This window comes from Dipodomys ordii, unplaced genomic scaffold, assembly GCF_000151885.1.
Source record: "Dipodomys ordii isolate 6190 unplaced genomic scaffold, Dord_2.0 Scaffold48, whole genome shotgun sequence".
NCBI classification, from domain to species: domain Eukaryota; kingdom Metazoa; phylum Chordata; class Mammalia; order Rodentia; family Heteromyidae; genus Dipodomys; species Dipodomys ordii.
In genome coordinates, this window is record NW_012267264.1 from 12902036 (window position 1) to 12924206 (window position 22171).

General features: G+C 34.4%; 1 protein-coding gene across 1 annotated transcript in view; it reads left to right on the forward strand.

The window, feature by feature from the left end:
* The window catches only part of Thsd7a (thrombospondin, type I, domain containing 7A), a 344637-nt gene that overhangs the window by 169881 nt on the left and 152585 nt on the right, over positions 1-22171 (forward strand). The window contains exons 3-4 of the mRNA XM_013019946.1: positions 1122-1370; positions 3922-4103. Of these exons, the coding sequence (XP_012875400.1) occupies positions 1122-1370; positions 3922-4103 (431 nt within the window). The remainder of the gene's footprint in view (positions 1-1121; positions 1371-3921; positions 4104-22171) is intronic.

Genomic DNA, 22171 nt, shown 5'->3' on the forward strand with positions numbered 1-22171 from the left:
ACAAATGGGGCAATGTCATTCTTTCTGATGGAGCCATAGAATTCCATTGTGTATATATACCACATTTTCTTGATCCATTCATCTACTGAGGGGCATCTGAGTTGCTTCCATATCTTAGCTATGGTAAATAATGCTGCAATAAACATAGTCATGTTGGTAGCTTTAGTGTGGTTTTGTTTGTAAACATTTGGGTAAATGCCCAAAAGTGGGATTGCTGGGTCATAGGGGAGCTCTATGTGGAGTCTTTTGAGGAACCTCCATATTACTTTCCAAAGTGGTTGAACAAGTTTACACTCCCACCAACAATGCAGTAAGTTTCCCTTCTGTCCACATCCCCTCCAGCATCTGTTATTAAAGTTCTTGATTTTAGCCATTCTTACTGGAGTGAGGTGGTATCTCAATGTTGTTTTGATTTGCATTTCTTTTATGGCTAGGGAGGTTGAGCATTTCATCACGTGTCTATTGGCCATCCTTCTTCCTCTTCAGAGAAGTTTCTCTTTAAGTCTTTAGCCCACTTATTTATTGGGCAGTTGTTTCTTTGAGGATTTCTAAATTAAACCAGATCTAGATGAGCAAAATAAACAGTACTGTGCAGTTAGCTTCAGTTGATTTTACTTTATCCCCTTCATTTTCTCATTTTACTATATGTATTGCCAAAGGACCACCATCCCTTTTATTCTCTATTTCCTGACAATGGCTCAACAACTCTTCCCAACAGGAGGTGATACAAATGTAATCCTTGAGTCTGTATGGTTTTTTGTTCTTTCATATTTTTGGTTTTGTGCCACTCTTGGGGCTTGAACTCAGGACCTGGCCACTGTCGCTGAGCTTTTTGCTCAAGCACAGGCTCACTTTCAGCTTTTGGGTGATTAATTGGAAATAAAGGTCTCCTGAATGTTCCTGCACAGACTGGCTTTGAACTACAGTCTTTAGATCTCAGCATGAGCCAGCAGCATCAGTCTGTTTGTTTTCACAGATTGTGTTGGTATCTATCCAGTGAAAGTGGAATTATAACATCAGAAATAAAAATGTTGTTTACATCCGTTTTATTCTATAGAGTGCAAGACAAAATTCATAACTGCCTGAGTGTCTATGCTGAGAATCTCAATGCTCTTTTACAGTTTCTGCCAGCAAGAAAAACTGCCAATAACCTTCCAGTCCTGTGTGATCACCAAAGAGTGCCAGGTGTCAGAGTGGTCAGAATGGAGCCCTTGCTCAACAACATGCCACAATACCGCATCCCCCACGGGCACGCGCGTAAGGACACGGACCATCAGGCAGTTTCCTATTGGGAGTGAAGACGATTGTCCAGAACTCGAGGAAAAAGAGCCCTGTGTGTCGCAAGGAAATGGAGTTGCTCTCTGTGCCACGTGAGTAAATGTAGAAGTGTGCAGTGTGTCCAAATGCAAGTCCCCAGCTAACATAAATGAATGTGGGGAAATGGCGAATTGTTTTTCCTTACACATTTTGAACAGAAGCATCAAATACCTATTTATAAACTTTATCCTAAAAAACTACTAATTTACAGAGGAAGTACTTCCAAGCATCCATAAATGCTACATTTATAGTAGCAATTCTCAATTTATGGACTTTCTGTCTTAGAGGTTGACAAAGTTCTTGTTACAACCTTTATAACATAAGAAGCCTAATAATACATTAGGTTTTGCAGGCCACAGCCATCTGTGGTACAATTGCTCAATATCACCATTAGAGCTATAAACCACATGTAAATATGAGTGTGTCTGTGTTCCAAGTATTTACAAAACAGGCAGTAACAGGTTGATCAGTTATTGGCCCACAGTCTGTCAGTGCCTACCCAGTGAGGTGATCCACTACAATTTTGTAATGCCTAAAAAAAATCAAATTCAATAGAAGGAAATACTACATAAAAATGAGTTGATACTTTAATATACCCTTGAGGACAAATGTTGGGCTTATTAGATTTGAGTCTGTTTTCTTCATTTGTTTGTTTGCTATTTTATTACATCACATATTATAAGGCCTGGAGCATAGTCAATGGCCAATAAATGTCTATTGAAGAATGAAAATGAAATAAGAGTTGTTCTGAAATATTTGGCAATATAAGTGTTCTTTTTCTCCTTTAAGAAAACCATTTCCAATAACCATTTTGTAATAACAGTAAGCCAGCTTAGTATACATATACAGTATTAATAAAGCAAGTTAGAGAATCTTAATTTCCTAATAGAAAAGCACCAAATTTATTGGTATTTCTTTGGAAGATTCCATATATAAAAAGAACATGAATACAATTAGAACTTTATGAAATTGTGAAGAAGAAAATTAATGTTATTATTATAGCTAAAAATAACAACAAAATATTGATTAATTTTATGAAACCTTCAATTCTGCAGAGCTGGAATCATGTCTTGTATTCAATATAATATGTGACTGACAACTTGCTGTCCCACTGTCATAGTGATTTGTCTCCAGGCTTGAGAAAATCACCTGTATTTCCAGCAAGTTCTCTTTTCTATGAGGTTCTCCCATTTTGGCCTTAAACCAGTGTCATTTTCTCTATCATGTCACATATTCAAGCATTAGTAATAAAATAGATAACTGAGTCTTCTCAGTTAAATATAGCACTTTTTAAATATAGCACTTTTCTTAGAATATATCATCTGTTTTCTTAGAATATATAATCTATTTGGTTTGATCTAAATTGCAACTGTTTTCTTTTTTTAAGATTATTGTTTTGACTTCTTGACTAAATGACCTACTTTGTTTTACTTCCTTCTATCCCTGCAACCAGGCATCAGTTTTCTGTGTTTCTAGAACTGACCTGAGCCCTACCTTTCCTTCATAAACAATGTCAAGAGGGTTATTCGTTAATAGATAGTTCTACAACTCTAAGAAACCATGAATCCCCCGTTACAAAAATAAAATTAGGCAGAATTTCACCTTTGTTGTTAAGAAACTATATATTTAACAGAGAAAAGTATCCAGATCAAACATGTGAGGGTGGCTAACCTTTTTTGTCCAATTGAGATGAACATTAACACATCCATTTCTACGTTGGCTGCTAATCTGTTACTAGGAAAGTATCTTGGTTAAGTGATACCAAGTGTTACATGAGCTATTTTCTTTGGGCTTTTAGAATATCCTCTTTCCTAGAGGTGGAGAAATGCCATCGCCTTCTATCTTCAATGACATCAGGCCATGGTTCCCTGTCTCTCCTTCAAGCATGTGGTAAACTGATGATTCCCTTGGCACCCATCATAATCTTGATTGGAGCTTTAATTGGGAATCATGGATCATCTTTTCCTGTACAGCATTAATTAGAAATGTCAACTCTTTTTCATCAGTTTTCAGTACTTATCAAGGATTCAGAAATGCTTAACCATCAAAAGAAAAAAAAAAAGAGGAGAAGAGGGAGGAAGAAAAAACAATCCTGACAATAGAAAACCCTCTGAATTGTTATCTTATATTTTTACTTCTAGCACATAATTATAATTTTACTCCAATATAAAGAAGCCATTTCCATTCACCTCATTAAAGGTAAAACAAATGCGTGAGTTCCCATCATTTAGAGCATTTTCCATTCTCAGATTTCAACTCTCCTGTGTTCATTAGTATCGAGAAAAGGGCAAGCTGGGGTTCAGCATAATTGAACATAAAAGTTCATGTTTTAAGCACTGTCCTCCTTTTTCATAAAATATTTATAAGGGGCTTCCAGTAGTTGCAATTAAAAAAGGATCAATCTAAATTTATCTCCTTTTTGGAAATGGGATGCCACGGACAATAACAAAGTTAGTTGAGAGTGATGTTTCAACATACTTCCAGCGTATGATGGTGGAGTCTAGAGAAAAACTTCCAACATTAATTTTTAGAGTCAACCCTGAGAGGTGTAGAGCAGCATTTCATCTTGCAAACATGGCAAAAACGAATCTTTTCCTGGCTTAGGTATGGCTGGAGAGCTACGGAGTGGACAGACTGCCGTGTGGACCCTTTGCTCAGTCAGCAGGACAGGAGGCGGGGCAACCAGACCGCCCTGTGCGGAGGAGGTGTGCAGACCAGAGAGGTGTACTGTGTGCAAACCAATGAAAATCTCCTCTCCCACCTAAGAACCCATAAGGACAAAGAGGGTAAGCGTGGCTCTTTCAAATGTCTCTTTGATGGCAAGCAGGCATGTGATTGCTCTGGAGGGACATAAAGACCCTGCTTCCTGGCGTTTGCTGCAGTCATCAGTAGCTTATGTGACAGTTGTAGAGAATTAATAGACTTCCATCTTCTGTCCCTTCTGATTTGCTGGCAACTCTCTTTATATTTTTTACTTAAATGCCTTCAGGCATTAAAATATAGCAATAATATTATAAAACTAAAACGAAATTTTGTCCTGTAAGGCATGCGTGTGTGTGTGTGTGTGTGTGTGTGATGCAAGTATTAAAAAAAAAAAAAGTATACCTCCCCCCTTAGTCTGGAAGTAAAATGAGCTTGAAAAAATAAATCTCACGTTTTTAAAATGTGATTTAGTGTGAATTTAAGATGAATACAGAATAAAATGTACAGAAAATGGTGCTTTATTCCAAAGGCATATTTTTCTTCCTTTTGAATGTTTGGCAGAGATATTTTAGATCTCGTTATTATTTTTAATTTTCATTTAGGTAAGATGTAATAAGAATGCAAAATGATAACTGAATCCAATATGGCCCAAATTATATATTAATAAAACTAATATTATTATAAAATTGTTATATCAAGTTTATAGTGAATTACTATATCATGGATATGAATGTTATAAGTAGTGCTGTAGGTAGTCAACACTGACTTGATCTGAGGGATAGGAGGATTTCCACTACCAATCCCTTCAATTTACATCTACTGATTATCAGCATGATTCTGAAAAGTGTATAAGATGGTAAGGACAGATTCCTAATGATTTCATACAGACAAGCAAATAATTACAATCCAATTTGAATGTACCACAGGAGTGAGGTTAGAATGGAATCATGGAAACATCCCTTCCATGCAGCAGGTAAGCAGTTATCATTTGATAACTTGGGCAGAGTGATGATGGATTGGCAACTTACAGTGAATACAACTTACAGTGTAGATGAAGAATACCAGAGAGAGAAAGACATAACTTTTTAAAAAAGAAACTCATTGCTAGTGAAGATGAACATATTGTTTTTGGACAGTTGTAGATAGAACAAGATAGAATTCCCTAGGAAGTGGTTGGTTGAAATAAGTATAAACACTTTACTGATATGAGCAAGTAAAAGAAAGCCAAAAGAAACTATTCAAGGAAGAAATCTGAACAAGAGTAATCAGCAAAAAAAGAGGGAAAAAAAGACAAATGAATACTTAAAAAAAAAGAAAGCAAAGCTGGTTCTTCTGTCCCCACAAAATGAAATGACATTAGTGAACAGTAATTCATGGAAGATAATCACTGAAGTTTTGTTCTAGCAACTTCCAAACTTTAATTGTTCTCTGTCTACACAGCATGTTAACTCATTTAGGAATCTAGCCTAGGGATGCATTTTACTACTAATGTATCTTGAGGTTGTAAGGCAGCAGCATAAACCATGGAATGTTAGTGCATTAATATTTTCTTGGCCACTTTAATAGCTGCATTTTTAACACTCTTAGGTAGATTTATTATAGCAGTCTTTTCAGAGTAGTATAATTTCATTGCTCGAGGTGGATCAGATTTTAGTTTCTGAATGTCAATTATGTCTTGTAGGTTATTACTTTCAAGAGTTCTTTGAGAATTCTCAATAGCAGCTAGTTTTTTTTTAACAATTGTTTTTCAGAGTCTCTTAATTCCTGTCAGTCATTGCAGAGGACCAAAACTAAAAGTCACAGAAAGAAAAGAACACACACACACACACACGTGTGTGTGTGCGCACATGTGAGTGCATCATTGTTAAGATGTATCTGTTAAATTAGGCAAATGCCAAAGAAAAGGTCAACAGATAGGGAAATAATTACTTCACCTACAATGAATATTTATAACCTGAGTGTGTAACATGTAATTTAGGAATTTATGTCCTTTAATATCACATACTAAGAATACTAATAAGCTTCTTACAGTTTTGGCAAGAAGAGTTAATTCTCCTTAGTAGTTACATCTAGCTCTTCTTCTCACATTAAACATGTGACTTTCCTCTCCGAGATTCCTTCCATTTCCTAATAGGAAACCATCTAATAATAGAAGGTTCAATACCCCAGGTCCCAGGGAGACAGAACAAGTTACAAATACGTGTGAATGGAAAATATTTGGACTGTGGGCCATTGCCTATCTACCTTCACTAAATAGGAAAAAAATAAAACCTCACTTTATAGAGTGATATCACTCAGATTAAGTCCTTCAATGAGTCCTAGTAAGAAAAATTTCAAAATACTTTGTGTGTTACCTACCATAAATGATCTGACCACAGAGCAAGCAATTCATATTGTAATCAGTACAAGAACAAATACCACACTATTCTTCTGAAGATTCACAATAATCTACATATGAGTTATTTTCATGTGGAAGGTGTTGAAAATATCTTAACTCAATATAAACTTTTTGATACAAAAAGGGAAAACAAGTAGTGTGAAAGTCACATAACCTTCTGGTGTTATTTTGGCAAGTCACATAGCATAAAAAATAATGACCACATTAGTGTGAAGATTTTACTCACCGGTACGTGTACTGTTAACTGACCTAGCCAAGAGTATGCAGAAAAAAACTCTGTTTGTGAATAGTAGCTTTAGTTACCATTAATCAAAACATATATGATTAAATACGCATAAAGTATTTTAGTATAATATTTATGAGTTTTATGCTCTTTGTGTCAGTTGAATTATATAATTGAATATTGACTAAATTGGGGCTAGCATCTAGAAAATAGGAAAAATGTCTCCACATGCTATTGAAGTGTCTACAAGAACACATGCATGGATGTTGGCTGTAGATAACCCTTGAAATCCTGACACAATATTGAGATGAGTAAAATATCTCTTACATTACATTAGAGGAATGTTTGACAAGTTCTTTATGATAAAAGGTTATAAGGAAAACCCCTGATAATTTCTGTTCAGCCAGCTGGGTCACAAATCCAGTAAGCTTTTGTAAATAATGTTGAACACATAGTATGAAATTTACCCTGATTAGAATATGACTGTGTTGGTCCCCTGTGTAAATCCTAGGAAGGTAATGAAATTACTCTTATTTTTTGTACTCTTTGATATAAATTTATTATTTATAGATTTCAAAGTGAAAATAAAGTAGGTTTCACCTATAATAACTCAAGGAATAGATATAAATTGGAGAAAATAGAGTGGGTGCTAGTGGCTGCTAATTCCTCAGGAGACTAAGATCTGAGAGTCATGAGACAAAGCAAGCCTGGGCAAGAAAATCTGTGAGACTCTTTTCTCCAACTAACTGGCAAAAAAAAAAAAAAAAAAGCCAGAAATGGAGCTGTGGCTCAAATGGTAGAGTGTTAGCCTTGAGCAAAGAAAATCTCAAGTACAATGTCCAGGCCCTGAGTTTATACCCCAGGATTGGCACCAAAAAAAGAAAAGAAAGTTATTAATTTGGCAAGACATTGTGAAAGTTAGAGTGATTTATAGTATATACATTTAAAGAAGAAACAAGTATTTTTCTGTAGAAAACATATCAAATACTCTACACTGGTATAAGTCAGTGAGATTGGGGTTGATGGAGAAAGAAAACAAGGAGCTTATATAATGATATATGATGTGATATGCCTGCAAAAATATTAAAGCCCTATGGAAAGATAAATGGAAAGAAGAATAATTGAACAGTATAGACAAAATGACCAAGAAGTCATATGTTTTCATGTGCTGTAAAGAAACAAAGAGTTACAACATCCCACATGGCATGCAAGTTCATTATGATTGCAGTTCTTATTTACAGTTTAGAAAATTTAATTCACTTTCTCCAAAGCCGTTTTGTTTTTGTTTTGTTTCGGTTTTATTTGAGTTTTTGAGAAGGGAAGTACAGAAAGGTAATGCTTACGGTGCTATTTCCCTGTTATTTCAGAAAGTAGCATTCAGAGTGCAATGAAGTCTAGTGCTGCACCTTACCTATCCATCACTTTTGAAATAACAGGTGGGTAAGAGAATATTTTACATGACTTTCCCATCAGAAACATGTATCCGGGAATGATAAGTCTCCTTAGTTTCCTGATGTGATTCTTAACCATCTAAGAAAGTCAGTGTTTTATTTTTACTGTTGGATTACTGGAAATATATCAAAGCCATTCATAAAAACAGTTTTCCTGTGTGACTTTTATTATGCCCTGTGTAGGTAGAAGATACAGAAAAATGTAAGATTTTTCAAATTACTAACCTCCAGAATTTTCAGTAAGCACTATGATGATACAAACGGAGGTATAAAGAGTGATTATATTTTTTATTGAGGGAAAGTTACTGTAGGTAGAGACACTTCTTAATTTGTCTAATTTCTGAGTATTCTACCCTGTGCTTACAGTCTTAATGTGGTAAATGACAAAGGCACTAGAAGAAACTATGGCTGTATTTTGGAAACCTTGTCTGTGATGTAGCTGCAGTGAGATAAATAAGCATCATAATATCAATATCGCTATAGATTATTTAAACACAAGAAACCTATAAAGGAAGCAAATCTTTCTTGTAAGCCATTACTATAAGTGGGGAGAAGGGCTGTTACCCTCTGAAATCTCTCTGTGTTCAATGGAATACAAAATGAGAGGAGAGATAAAATGCTTCAGCCATTGGGATAAAAGCTAATAAAAAAATACTCACCTGCTGGGAATTAGATTAAGGAAGTTAGTGTTGTAACCAGAGGTAAGTTAGACATTTTTACTAGATAGAAAGGTTACTTGATAAGACTGTATGAAGTATTCAACCAAAAAGACAATCAAAGAAAAATGTAACAGGGCCACTCAGACATCAGGTAAACATGAAATAGTGCTTACATACCTTAAAAGCTTAATAAACAGTTATTGTTTGATATGAGTAGATTAGGCAAACCAAGATAATAATCAATATTTGTAAAATAATACATTTTTAATCCTGTGTGAGAATTATCTCTAAAATGTTTCAAATTTATATCATGCTTTTAAAAATATTCATTTCAGTAAGAGTCCATGTCTTCATTTACCAGTATTTCCTCACATATTAATAAAAAGCTATTTCTACTTCTGACTTTCAGTTATGCTTAGATTATATTGTAAGTGAAGATTAATGAATCTTGACCAATTAGCCATTTATTTGGATACGCCCATTTTCTCTTTCCTAATTAAACTAGATAACTTTTTTATCTTAATTTTATTGTGATGTACAGAGGGGTTATAGTTACGTAAGTAAGGTAGTGAGTACATTTCTTGTGTGAGTACATTTCTTGTTGAACTTGTTTTGCCCTCCCTCATTTTTCTCCCACTTTCCCTCCCCTCCAACCCCTTCCTAGTTTGTACAAATCTTTTCCAACATATTGTCTTGTGTATATCACTGTTACATTGGTTCCCCTTTTGTCCTTTGTCTCACCATTTTGTTGTTCCCCTTCCCTTCCCTGATTCAGATTAGCATAAATATACCAAAAACAAATAGAGTGACAACAGAGAATAAATGGAAAAAGAAATCACGTACTACATTAAAAACAATGAAAACAAAGAAAAATTCTTGTGTCCATGTCTTGGAGTTCATTGCCCTTAACCTCATCCTACCTGGTCATACGTACATAGCTATTATCCTAGATGTATACTAATTATTACAAATAATGGGACCTATGTTTCTTTGGATCCAGCTTACTTCATAACTATGTTCATCACAGCGTTATTTACCATTGCTAAGATATGCAACCAACCCAGGTGCCTTTTGGTAGATGAATGGATAAATTTAAATATATATATATGTATATATATATATGAATTCTATGTTTCCATCAGAAAGAATGGCATTGCCCCATTTGTAAGGAAATAGTAGATAAACTTAAAAGTCCTGATTTTTCATATTAAGGATGCATTTGAAAGAACCACAGCCAAATTTATGAAATCTAATTTTAATTTCTAATTGGCTTTATATTCTTATCCCAGTAGTTAACCTTTGTTTTCCGGGACACACATATTTATAAATGACCCTTCTTTTTCATTTTCATCAAAATGACAGAGTAAATAACCTGGAAATCATCCTTGAGAAACACTTAGACATGTGGGATACAAGGTTATTTAAAGGCTTTTAAGAGCAGACTTGGTGTCTTGATTAAGTGTTTCCCAGAACAATGAGCAAGGTTGGACTGATGTATCTGTGGTTGCCCTGGGGCTCGATGGTACAGGAGGTGGGTTACACATTATGGAGACTTAGGAACAGTGAATCTAATCAGGGGCATGACACAGAACCTTTAGCCAGAGAAACAAAGTACAAGCAGAAGGGCTGTATTACTGCACCAAGCTAAAAGGGTTATTAGTGTCAAGTGAATAGAAAGGTTCAGCTTTTGAACCTTTTTAGGCGATGACAGTAAAGCAGATCAGCCTCAATCTCCTCTCAGGAAAAATAAGCCTCTGGAAGAATTATAATTATGGGCCTGTTCTCACACTAATTTCCCATTAATGTTTCCTTCTGCATATCTAAAGAACAAAACAATGAGAAGTTAATATAAGAAGTGTATCAGGCCAATGTTACTGCCTGAAATAAACAAAATCAGCCCCTACCAAGAGGACTGAAGGTGCAGGAATTCTATTTAACTGTACCATCCCAAATTGTATCCCAAAATAAGCAAGTATGCCATCCTAAACAAGATTGAAAATGCCTCATAAACACTAAGACTGGGCACAACAGTTACTGTTGTAGAAAAGTAGATGCCAAAGAGGGCATATAGTAAAATATATTAAAGATGTAAAAGAAAAAAATGAAAAATGAAAAATGAGTCCCAAAGAGACCAGATTTAAAAAGAAAAGATAGAAGTTCAAGAATTGAAAAATACATGTTGAAGATTTTCTTAAATGGGCACAGGTATATTAAACTAAATAATTACTGCTAACCTTAAATTAAGAAATTATTCAATGAGAATAGAAGTTGAAAATAAAAATTAAGGTATACACTTAAGAAAAGTCATAACAAAATATTTTATTTAATATATCTCAATATAATCTGGTGAGATTTCAGTTCACCAACTACAGGTTTATGCAATTTGCCTTGTGAAGGTTAAAATGTGTTTGTGACTTTAACTAAGTATCAATATTCCACAATATGTAAAAAAGTATGTAAAAACTCATGTAATCACCTAATCTCAATTAAAAATAAATAAATAAATAAAATAAAAATTAAGATACAGGCTCAAGAAAAGCAATAATAAAAATTTTATTTAATATTTCTAAATATAATCTGGTGACATTTCAGTTAGTCAACTACAAGGTACGTGCAATGTAGTAGAGAGAAAAATAGTTACAATATAATCAGCAAACAGTGGAATCATCAACACCTACAAAAAAATTACATGATAAGCTAAAGAATACCCTTATATTTTATTAGTAAAAATATTTTAATTATAATGTATAGCTATATGTTAGTTATATTATATTTTATATGTTACAATATACTATGTATTATATAATCATATATTATATCACATAATTATTAATAAGTAATATATAATATATACTCTATTTCAACAAAGGAAATGAAACACACTGGGTAAAATTCCATTTGTTTGATAAAGTGCTAAATAGGAGAAAAATTATTTTTTACTTAATTTTTTTTACTCTAATGCTAAACGGAGGAGACTCGGAATGAGAATTTAAAATGTCAGTGTCAAAGGTTATTACTGATGATCATTTTATTTTAATGATGAGCAACATTTGTGAGACTAGCTAACTGTATTACAAATGTTGACAATGATTAGATAAATAGTGTAGATTATTCATTATGTGTAATCAGTACTGGCAAGTGCCAGTCCCAACCAGAAAATTCCAGGGCAACAGATGAAGAGATACCTATGCAGTGATATATTCAGAATATTGTTTATTAAATAATTAATGTTCTAGTTACCACCCTGGGGTGAGAAATTACTTTAACCAACAAATATGGTTAAGTTCCTAATATCTCTCTCCAACTCTACTCTACACAGTCAAATTAGCACAAGACAAACTTAAGGGGTTTACAGAAAAATGGACAAAAGGGCACATTCTAAGGGGTCAATGACAAAAATAATCAGGAAGCACTTAAGCAATTTTGATAAGGGATCCAGAAATTTTCTCACTAAGGTAAGTACAGACAGGATGACTCGGTCTTTTGACAGGAATACTGCAAAAGATTAAATACTCATAAATCCTCTGTCTTGACGTAGACATAAAATAAACGATCAGACAATCAGAGTTTTCTGCTTGTATCATCTGAACTTTTGCAGCACACTGTCAAATCTGCAGCCAATCATGCTATGCACAGAGCTCTAGGCTGCCCACAGGCAAGTATACAATAGAGTAAGAATCACATTCTACTTCCTGATCAATAATGTCATGTTCATATGTCAAGCACAGTTGAAATTTTTATTTTATAAAGGAAATAGCATAAGATTAACTCAAATTATACACACATAAAATGTCAAAACTACCTAGAAGAATGAATGGTTGGGGCAATTAAATGGCACTTGATTGAAATTTCTCTCAGAAAATCATAAATGCTAGAAATTTTCTGCAGGATGCTATTTACAAACATGAAGTTTGTAAATTGAGTTGTTACCAAATTGACGTTGTTCGATGATGCATAAAAGTGACTGCAAAAAAAACAATAACAATAAATACAATAAAATAAAACGAATATAAAAAAGTGACTGCATACGTCTAAAATCAAAGGATAGAGACAATTTATTTTTAATATTTTTGGTTTATTATAAAGGTGATGATCAGGAGGTTCCAGTTACATGAGTAAGTAGTGAGTATGCTCTTTTTAAACACTGTTACTCTCTCTCTCTCATTTTCTTCCACTTATCACTCCCCACTCCCCTGCCCCCAGAGTTGTAAAGTTCATTTCCAGCTTAGTGTCTCCATAAAGCACCTTTAACTACCCCCATTCACTAGGCAAATTATTCATCTTGAAAGCCTAAATCCTCAAAATGTAATCCAGGAATCACCTGGATGCCTTAAGGAAGTGCAAGAAGACAAACCATTGGTGTTATCATGCTGTAGATCTAGAATGGGAAAAAAAATCGGTCTTATTTGTGTCTTGACTGACTGTAACCAAGAGGTGATTTTACCATAAAGTTAAAGAGAGTCCTTTGAAAGCCTGTTTCACTAGCTATCAGAGGGTCTGAGACTGAGGGGAAAGAGCCCAGGGATCTGGGCTCCAAAGCTTTTGCAATTTTTATTGAATCCTAGTTATTTAAAGAGGAAATAACAAAAAAAAAGACTGCAAATTTCTTAACACAAACCAAACGAGCCTGTGACAGAATGTGCCCCGAAACTTAAACCTCATAGGCTTCTCAATAAATCTTCCCCAAACTGTGACAAGTCCTGGTTCTTGGCCTGTCATAGGCCAAAGAAAATCACCATTTTAAGATGAGAACCAGAAACACAGGTCTGTTTGCTGTTAGACAAAAGATTTGGAAGGAAAAAAAGAGAATTGGAAAAAACCACTATATGTTTTAGATGTAGACTTTCAGTCCTTGTATTGGTTTTTATTTATACTCATGGAGCCCTGCTTTAGATCACTGAGCTGCCAATTTCTAGAAACCCACCTTGCCCTGCTAATATTTATCCTGGGGAATTATTTCATCTTACCTCATCCCTGTAACCCAAGATAGAAAGAGGCCATAGCTGTTAGTACAGGACCTTCCATTAATGAAAGAAAGACAAGATAATATGTCGCCTAACCTAACACTATCAAGTGATGCTAGTGTATGTGCTTTTTGTAACCCTTAAGCACTTATTTCATCGAGTCAGTTGTAGATGAGTGATAGCACCAAAAGGAATTTTGAAACTAGCACTCAGGGATCCACACTGGTGAATGAATAGCATTTTTTTCCAAAGGTACACTCCTGCTATCTAAGGATGTAAAAGAAATGGTTTGTGGCTGAGGCTGGCTGTTCTCTGCCTTGCTGATGATTGCTCAATAGGGAGTAGCTTACTCTCTCCAGTGTTAACAGAGGAGTACAAACTACATTGTGAAACTCATTAATATTTATTCCTTCTAAAAGCAATGGGCAATAAAAAGGGAAATAAACCAGGGAGAATAGCAATGGGAAAAGGAAGCCATGACAACAGATTTATCTTGAAAAGGTTTTACCTTTTATTGCACAGAAAAAAAATACATTCCAAATGCAAAGATCTACATGATAATTTAATAGACTATATCCTACTAAAATACTATTATTAAGAGTACTGATTTAAGGAAAAGTTATATGTGGAAAGCAACCCAAGAATTCCACATGTAAATTTAGATACTTGGAATTATATGCATTTGACATATCTTTTTGCAGTTTTACTGATTTTGTACTCAGCACAGAGACATGGCTAAAGGTCAGCTATTGATACAGTAGAGACCAATACGATCTCTGTTCAATTTCTCCTTCTGCTCCTCCATTTATTTTTTGCACTGTCTTCAGCCAATATCTCAAGTATGCAAGCTTCTCTTCCCACTTTACATAATTGCAAGACATTTATTTTTTTTCTGGTCATAGAGATAGAACTCAAGGTCTAAGCACTGTCCCTGAGCTCTTTTGTTCAAGGCTAGTGCTCTACCACTCTGAGCCTCAGCACCACTTCCGGTCTCACGCACTTTCCTGCCTGAGCTCGCTTTGAACCGTGATCCTCAGACCTGAGTAGTTAGGAATATAGGCCTGACTGTAAGATCTTTAAACATCCTTTTTTCCTACAAAGTCACCAGGCTACTTGTGGTATTATAAAATTTGCCACTGGATTGCATGTGATTCTGTTGTTCTACAATTATTCCTGAAAATGTCAACTTCTCAAGATTTTAAACTTCCAACAAAGGATATGTTGGTTTTCTTTCCCTCATTACCTCTTTTAAAAAATTATTATTACAACTCATCCTTTTTGAGAGAAGTTTGGGTAGACTTTGTTGATTGTGTCAGCTGGAAATATATTTAAGAAAGACAGAGAAATCCCTTGAAGAAAGGACGTTGACATCCTGAATTTATAAATTATAGTATTTTGCCAGGCACCCATGGCTCATGCCTGTAATCCTAGCTACTTGGAGACTGAGATCTGAGGATCGCAGTTCAAAGCCAGCCCAGGCAGGAAAACCTGTGAGACTCTTATCTCAATTAACCACCAGAAAACCAGAATTGGTGCTATGGCTCAAGTTGTATAGTGCTTGCCTTGAGCTGAAGAGCTCAGGGACAGCGCCCAGGCCCAGAGTTAAAACCCCATGACTACTACTACTACTACTACTAATAATAATAATAATAATAAGTAGTATTTCTTTCTTAATTACCCTGTCTGCTCCACCAGCTTTATTGTTTTCCTCCTTCGCTTTTCATTCCTCTGAAAAGGCTAAATAGGAACACATCTGTAGGGCTTAGCATAAGGTTTTGTGCTTATTATATTCCAGATGAATGTTAATTATTTTTGTATATGTGTTTGCTTCTCCATTTAAATTGAAATAAAGAGAGGAATTTTTAAGCAAGAGTTTCACTCCATATCTTTTTCAGGAAAAGCAAGTCATAATTGCATATTAACCTTACAAGTTAAGAAACATAATGGATTATGTGCAATACATAGGATTGTATGCCATAAAATCCTGATATAAGGTTATTTATTATATGAAATCACTGTTACTCCTTTCTTAGGAAAAGTAGATCTTTTATCAAGCTTTCTTGATATTATTCTAAAATAAAGGGAAATATGATTCATTTTCCTTTGGTGCATATAGGAGACAAAATAATTACAACTTCCCTTTTTGTGTGACTCAGAATTTTGTTTAAGCAGTATCACATTTCTAAAGGATTCTGAAAGCAATGCATATAATGACCTTAGGGTTATTTATTTACTCTGATTTTTTTCTTTTTTACCATTGCATAACTCACAGGATCCCTGGAGATCTGAAATGCTTCTTGATTAGGCAATGTCATGGCTGGAGCCCCTACCACATACTGCTAATCACATAAGAATACTAGTGAATAGATACAGAAAAAGTAAGAATTAAAGAATTATTTAACATATTCTGTAGAAAGCCTGGGATCAATAAATTCCTACTCCATTAGGAATTTCATAATAAAATTTCAAAATAAAATGTTATGTTTTTTGCTAGGTAATATGATTAATTTCTTATTTGATTTCTAAAAATCTACAGCAGGAAACTTACTTGCAATAAAAGTAACTAACTTTTGTGGTAGACCATGTTTTCTCATTAATATATGAATAAATGGATAATTAAAGAATAATTTTCCTAGTCACTCTGAATAGAAAAAGTGGCAAGGTAGGAACTCAAAGCATGTAACTCAAGTTCTATCTAGAAAGCATTCATGGTCCTTGGAGTATACGTCAGTATAAAGATGCTAGGGATACTAACTGTCCACACTTGATCAAATTAGTCAGAAATGCACCATATTAGCTGATACTATCTGTGTTTCAGAAATGAACAAAGAGAGTATAAAAACTCTGCTTCTTTTTTTGTTTATTATTGTGAAAATACCGTACAGAGGGGTTACAATTACATGAGCAAAGTAATGAGTACATTCCTTTTCTTTCCTTTTTTTTTATTGTAAAAATACAGAGGGGTTAAATTACATGAGCAAGATAATGAGTACATTTCTTATCAAGCATTGTTGCCTCCTCCTTTGTTTCCCCTTAACATCCCTTCCGATCTCCCCCTCCCCCCTCCCTCACCTCCACCCCTCACCACCACCCCCAGCCCCATGCCAAAGTTGTAAAGATATGGACTCAAACGTTTTTGTGTCTTGCTATTGTTTCTAACATATTTATAAGATGTTTCTTTGTTGCTTTGTATGCCCCCCTCCACGGTATAACCCCTGTTTTCACTGTATTTGATGTTGGTATAATTTGTGGAGGGGAAGGGAAAAAGCAAGTTGTTTAAATAGGGATACAGGTGGACCCATTGCAACAATGAGAAAACTCTGCTTTTATAGCCAAAAATTTACGGAAACTAGGCATCATATAACCTCCTTATAAAGCGTTTTATAAGGTTTTGTCCAGGGTTGTGTGAACCAGTATTGTTGGACCATGTGAAATTACCATCTTTTAGGACAATTACTGTCAATGAGTATTAATCTCATGATTCAACTGAAAAAGGTGTTCTATCAGGTCATCTGATTTGATCTACTTGTCATTCCAGACTTTGCACTATAAGAATCATGTCTATGGCTACCAGCTCTGAATTGTAGTTCTTGTTTCCAGTTGAACAATATGTGTTTTCCTACATGAAACATTAGACAGGGCAATGATTATATTCTGTAAAATTATGTACATTTTCCCATCATAGATATTCTTCATGTGAAAATAATCCATACTAATGGTTTAAAGCTGCAATATGCACAGAGACAAATCTGCCTTTAGTGATGTGATTTTTTTAGTACTTAGTATTGCTCAATTTGTTCCATGTAAATACTGTAAAGGAATCACAATAATACTATTTTATGGTTAAATGGATGAGAAATAGGCTGATAGAGGATATCAAACCAATAATAAATATAGTAGCAATAATACACAAAGACATGTCATAAGAACCTATCAATTTATTGAAGTAGGTCACATATTCTAGCTCAAAGTTTATGATAGCCAATGTGACAAGGAACATTGTATTAATTATGCCATTCTTTGTGACTACAAGACAATAGGAACTATTTGTGAAGGAGAAGCACAAGAATTTATGGTACTTGGGCCAGAAAAAATTTACCTATGGACCTTTATAAAAAGGATAAAATATTGACTCACTTGTGGAAATAGTAACAATAAGAAGAAAGATAACAGGCTCATGTAAGGCACTGTTCTAGATGTTTTACATTCATTTGCCTATTAGACAATTGCATTCATAGACAAGGCAATGATGTAAGCAGTAGCAGTAGCAGCAGCAGCAGCAGCAGTAGCAGCAGCAACAGTAGTAGTAGTAGTAATAGTAGTCAATACATCATAATGAATTAAAAAGGAGCTAATTTTCTGAACAACCACAGCTAGTACAGGTTATATCTAGAATTGTGAATTAAAGAAGTGTGGCTCTTGAACTAATTATTATAACCCTGGTTCCATGGAGTGCTGGATTAGTGACTGCAAGCCAGTTTGATGTTAGAGAAAGCTATTGTCCTTTAAAGTGATTGTGGGTTAAAATATGTACCTTTCTTTTAACTAGCAGTTTATTATGACATCAATACTCTTAAGGTTACTACTATATGATGATAATAAAACTATATATATGATAATGCTCATTTTCTATGGCAGGAAGATATTGATTAATTGACTCATTTATTGAATCAAGATTTCTGTTTGGTACAAAATCTTTTAAATGCTCAAAGGGAGAAATTAACAGCACAAACACAAATCTCAAAATTAATATTTAATGAAAATATTAAAAATTTGTGAGCAAATAAATAAGAAAATATTAGTACTATGCACAGTATTAAAATAAAATAGGGGGCACGAAATAAAAATGAAAGGATGATGAGATTATTTTTATCATTAGCTTGTGTTTGGATTACAAAATTTATATACTTATTCTCACATTCTGATAAATTCAAATTGATCTCACTACATGACACCTCTCTCTATGCATTCTACTCAGTATTCTTGCTCCTGACACTTGTTCTTATAGTAGGAAAACAAATAAACATTCCACACTAACATAAGTACATTTGTCTGAATAGTGAAAAATCCAGGGTCTACTAAATAGCTTTTAAATATTAAACTCTCTAAAGCTCTTAGAAAAAAGAACACTAACATAATAGACAATACATGTTAGATGTTTAGTAAATATTATCAAAGAAATAAATATATTCACAAATTATTAATAAATATGATTACCAATTAATCTTGACTATCACAGTGTCTCTGATAGCGATAAAAGACCTAAAACATACATATTCAGAAATAAAACACAAAGCCTGGCAAGTAAACATTTAAAATCCCGAGAAAAGCAAATATGTTATTTCAGCCAAAATAATATAACTGGAGACATCCTAATAAGCATAGCATTATAATTTCACAAAAATATACAAAGTGGGTATTTTATTAAAACTATAAGCAGCAACACATTGTAATTATAATCCTGAGCTGACTGTCATAGCTACTTCTGTCTTCCACTGAGGGTTCTTTCTTGCTCTAGAGACAGGAAGCAAAGTGTTTGGTCCTATTGAGTCTAAGAAATCAAGAATGTAAATTGTGGGTGCTGAAGAAGCTAGAAATTTCAAAACAGAGGACAAAGAAGTGGGATCTTCTCAGGAAGAAGAGTAGTATCTAAGAGTCTATGGGCCAGAACTAGCCACACAGGGGCATGGGGAGGCTCTGTGAGGCCTTCCAAAGATCCCATGCTTCAAGGTTGAGATGATCTGAAAGGCATGGATACTAGGAAGTGTCAGAGTCCCAGCTCAGCAACTGTGCATACCTCAGGTGCCTGAAAGACTATGGCTTAATGCCTTGCTGTCATCACCAAATTCAAATATGAAAGAAGCTAGTCAAAAAGAAAAGAAAAGAAAACCTGAATCAGTAGGATCTTCCAATCCTAGCTACTCAGAAGACTGAGATCTTAGGACTGTGTTTTGAAGTCATCCCAGACAGGAAAGTCTAGTAGACTCCTATCTTTAGAGGAAAGTAGAGTTGTGGCTCAAATGGTAGAGTGCTAGACTTGAGCAAAAAGCTAACACAGTCTTACTACTGGAAATCAAACAAATAAATAAAACTTACCAGGCGATGTTATCATATGTGCCAAAAAGTAGAAAAATAGACCTATTATTAAGAAAAATAGTAAAAATACACTCTGAAATTATCAAAATAGTATAATCAACACACAAGAAAGGACTTAAAGAAAAATATACTAGAAAGTGGCTAGATAGGAGTATGAGGATAAAATTGATTTTGAAAACTAGAAATTAAAGAATGTACCTACTTCACAATACAAAAGTCAGTGGATGAGCTTCACCGTTAGAGACTGCAAAGGAAAGGCTAAGTGGTTTTGAAGACAAATCAATAGAAATTATCTGAGTCAAGGCAGAGTATTGAGCTTGAAAATGTATCAGTAGAAATGATTAGATCTGGAAAACACAAAGACTGAGAGGTCAAAAACAAAATCAAAGAGATTGTAGAAGTTGCAAAATTGTTATTTTACAAGTCATCTCTCTATATATTAATGATATTCCAGAGAGATCATGATCTGACAAAGATTCTTCTGGGGGCTCCTCTAATCTATTGGGTGTCAGCTGGTCAGATATAAGTCCTGACAAATTAATGTGGCCATTCAACTTCAGTACAGCTGAGTCTATTTGAAAATATTCCCCTGACCAGACAAAGGAGACAAACAAATCCACCGCCCAGAGGGTCCTGTGAGGATCCTACAAAGGATGTGCACAGAAAGAAAGAGCCTAATAACTAAGCTAAATACAGAGGATAACGTACCTTTAACTTTGAATCTACCTGTAATTATCTTCTCAACTATTCTTTTTACATTCTATGCTACCTAGCTCCTCACTCGTGTAAAACCACACAAATCCCAACTCATTTCTTCCCACAGCCTCTATGACTCAAGTTGCAATGCAGACATATTTTTTCTACTACAATTAACAGTTGTGTGTCAAACTTAATGGGTTTTAAAACATGTAGAATTTTATGTAAGCATTGAATAACATGAAATATTAAAAAGTACAGCCATCTCTTCTTTATATGGTATATGAAACCATCTACAGATGCTCTATGGAGAAATAAAAGATTTACAAGCACAAGGGGAATACCCTACTCCACCACACACATTGATGTAGGTGTTCTAAATTTCACTGTCTAGTGTAAGGGGAAAATCTGAAATACATGAAAGTAGTAAAGTTGAAAAGAATGTAAATAGAAGAAATTGAGAGGAAAGCTGATAAATTTAACAAGGTTTTGAATCTGATGATAAATAATAGAAATCAACAACCAAAGACTAAAATGTATGAAAAGGAAAAATAATGAAGTCAGAGGAACAGAGACAGAGACAGAGAGACAGAGAGAGGGAGAGGGCAAGGGAGAGAGAAAATATAAATCTGGAGTGAGCTAGCTAAACATAATATTCTATGCATATCCTAAGAAAACTGAGGAGAGGTGTAGCATATGGAGGGAAGGGGAGAATGATGAAATGGATGATACAGTTCAAAATAATTGTATTTATAATCTGATATGTTGATGGTATTAACACTTTGTACAACTACTTAAAGATATTTTTAAAAGTATAAAAGATCTTTTAAGTATTTTAACAGTAAAAAAACACATGTAAGTAATTTGAAACTTGAGGCAATACATTCTAAATAGAGCTGTGGTTTGCAATCTGGTCTGTTCATTTGGATCATTTGGGAAGCTCTTAAAAATCTTAAAGCTTAGGACTTACTGTCAACCATTAAACTAAATGGCATGTCTAAGTAATTTTTTAAACCCCTGTAGCTGATTCCAATGTACTCCGAGGTAGAAAATCACTGTTGTACAGGATATGAAAATCAGGGGTGCAGAGAACAGTGAAATTTCTTCCTGGAGTGCATGAACTCTCAGGCCTGAAAGGATTATTAGCTTTTACTTCACAGGTAGGACTGGAGAGACTTAAAAAAATTTCTTTGATGAACATTGATGCAAAACTTCTCAACAAAATTTTGGTCAGTCAACTTCAACAATTCATCAAAATAAAACAGGAACAAACAGGATTCATTTCAGGAATGCAAAGCTGGTTCAATATATGCAAACCAATTGATACAATTCATCACATCAACAAGAGCAAGGATAAGAACCACGTGGTTATCTCAATAGATGCAGAGAAATCATTTGACAAGATCCAACACCTCTGTATGATGAAGAATCTGGAAAAATTAGGAATCCATGGAACATTCCTCAATACAATAAAGGCTGTATATGACAAACCTACAGCCAGCATTATACTTAATGGTGAAAAACTAAAGTCATTTCCTCAAAACTCAGGAACGAGACAAGGATGTCCACTCTCTCCACTTCTCTTCAATTTAGTTTTAGAATACCTAGCTACAGCAGTAAGCCAAGATGCAAACATAAAGGAGATCCAAATAGGGAAAGATGAA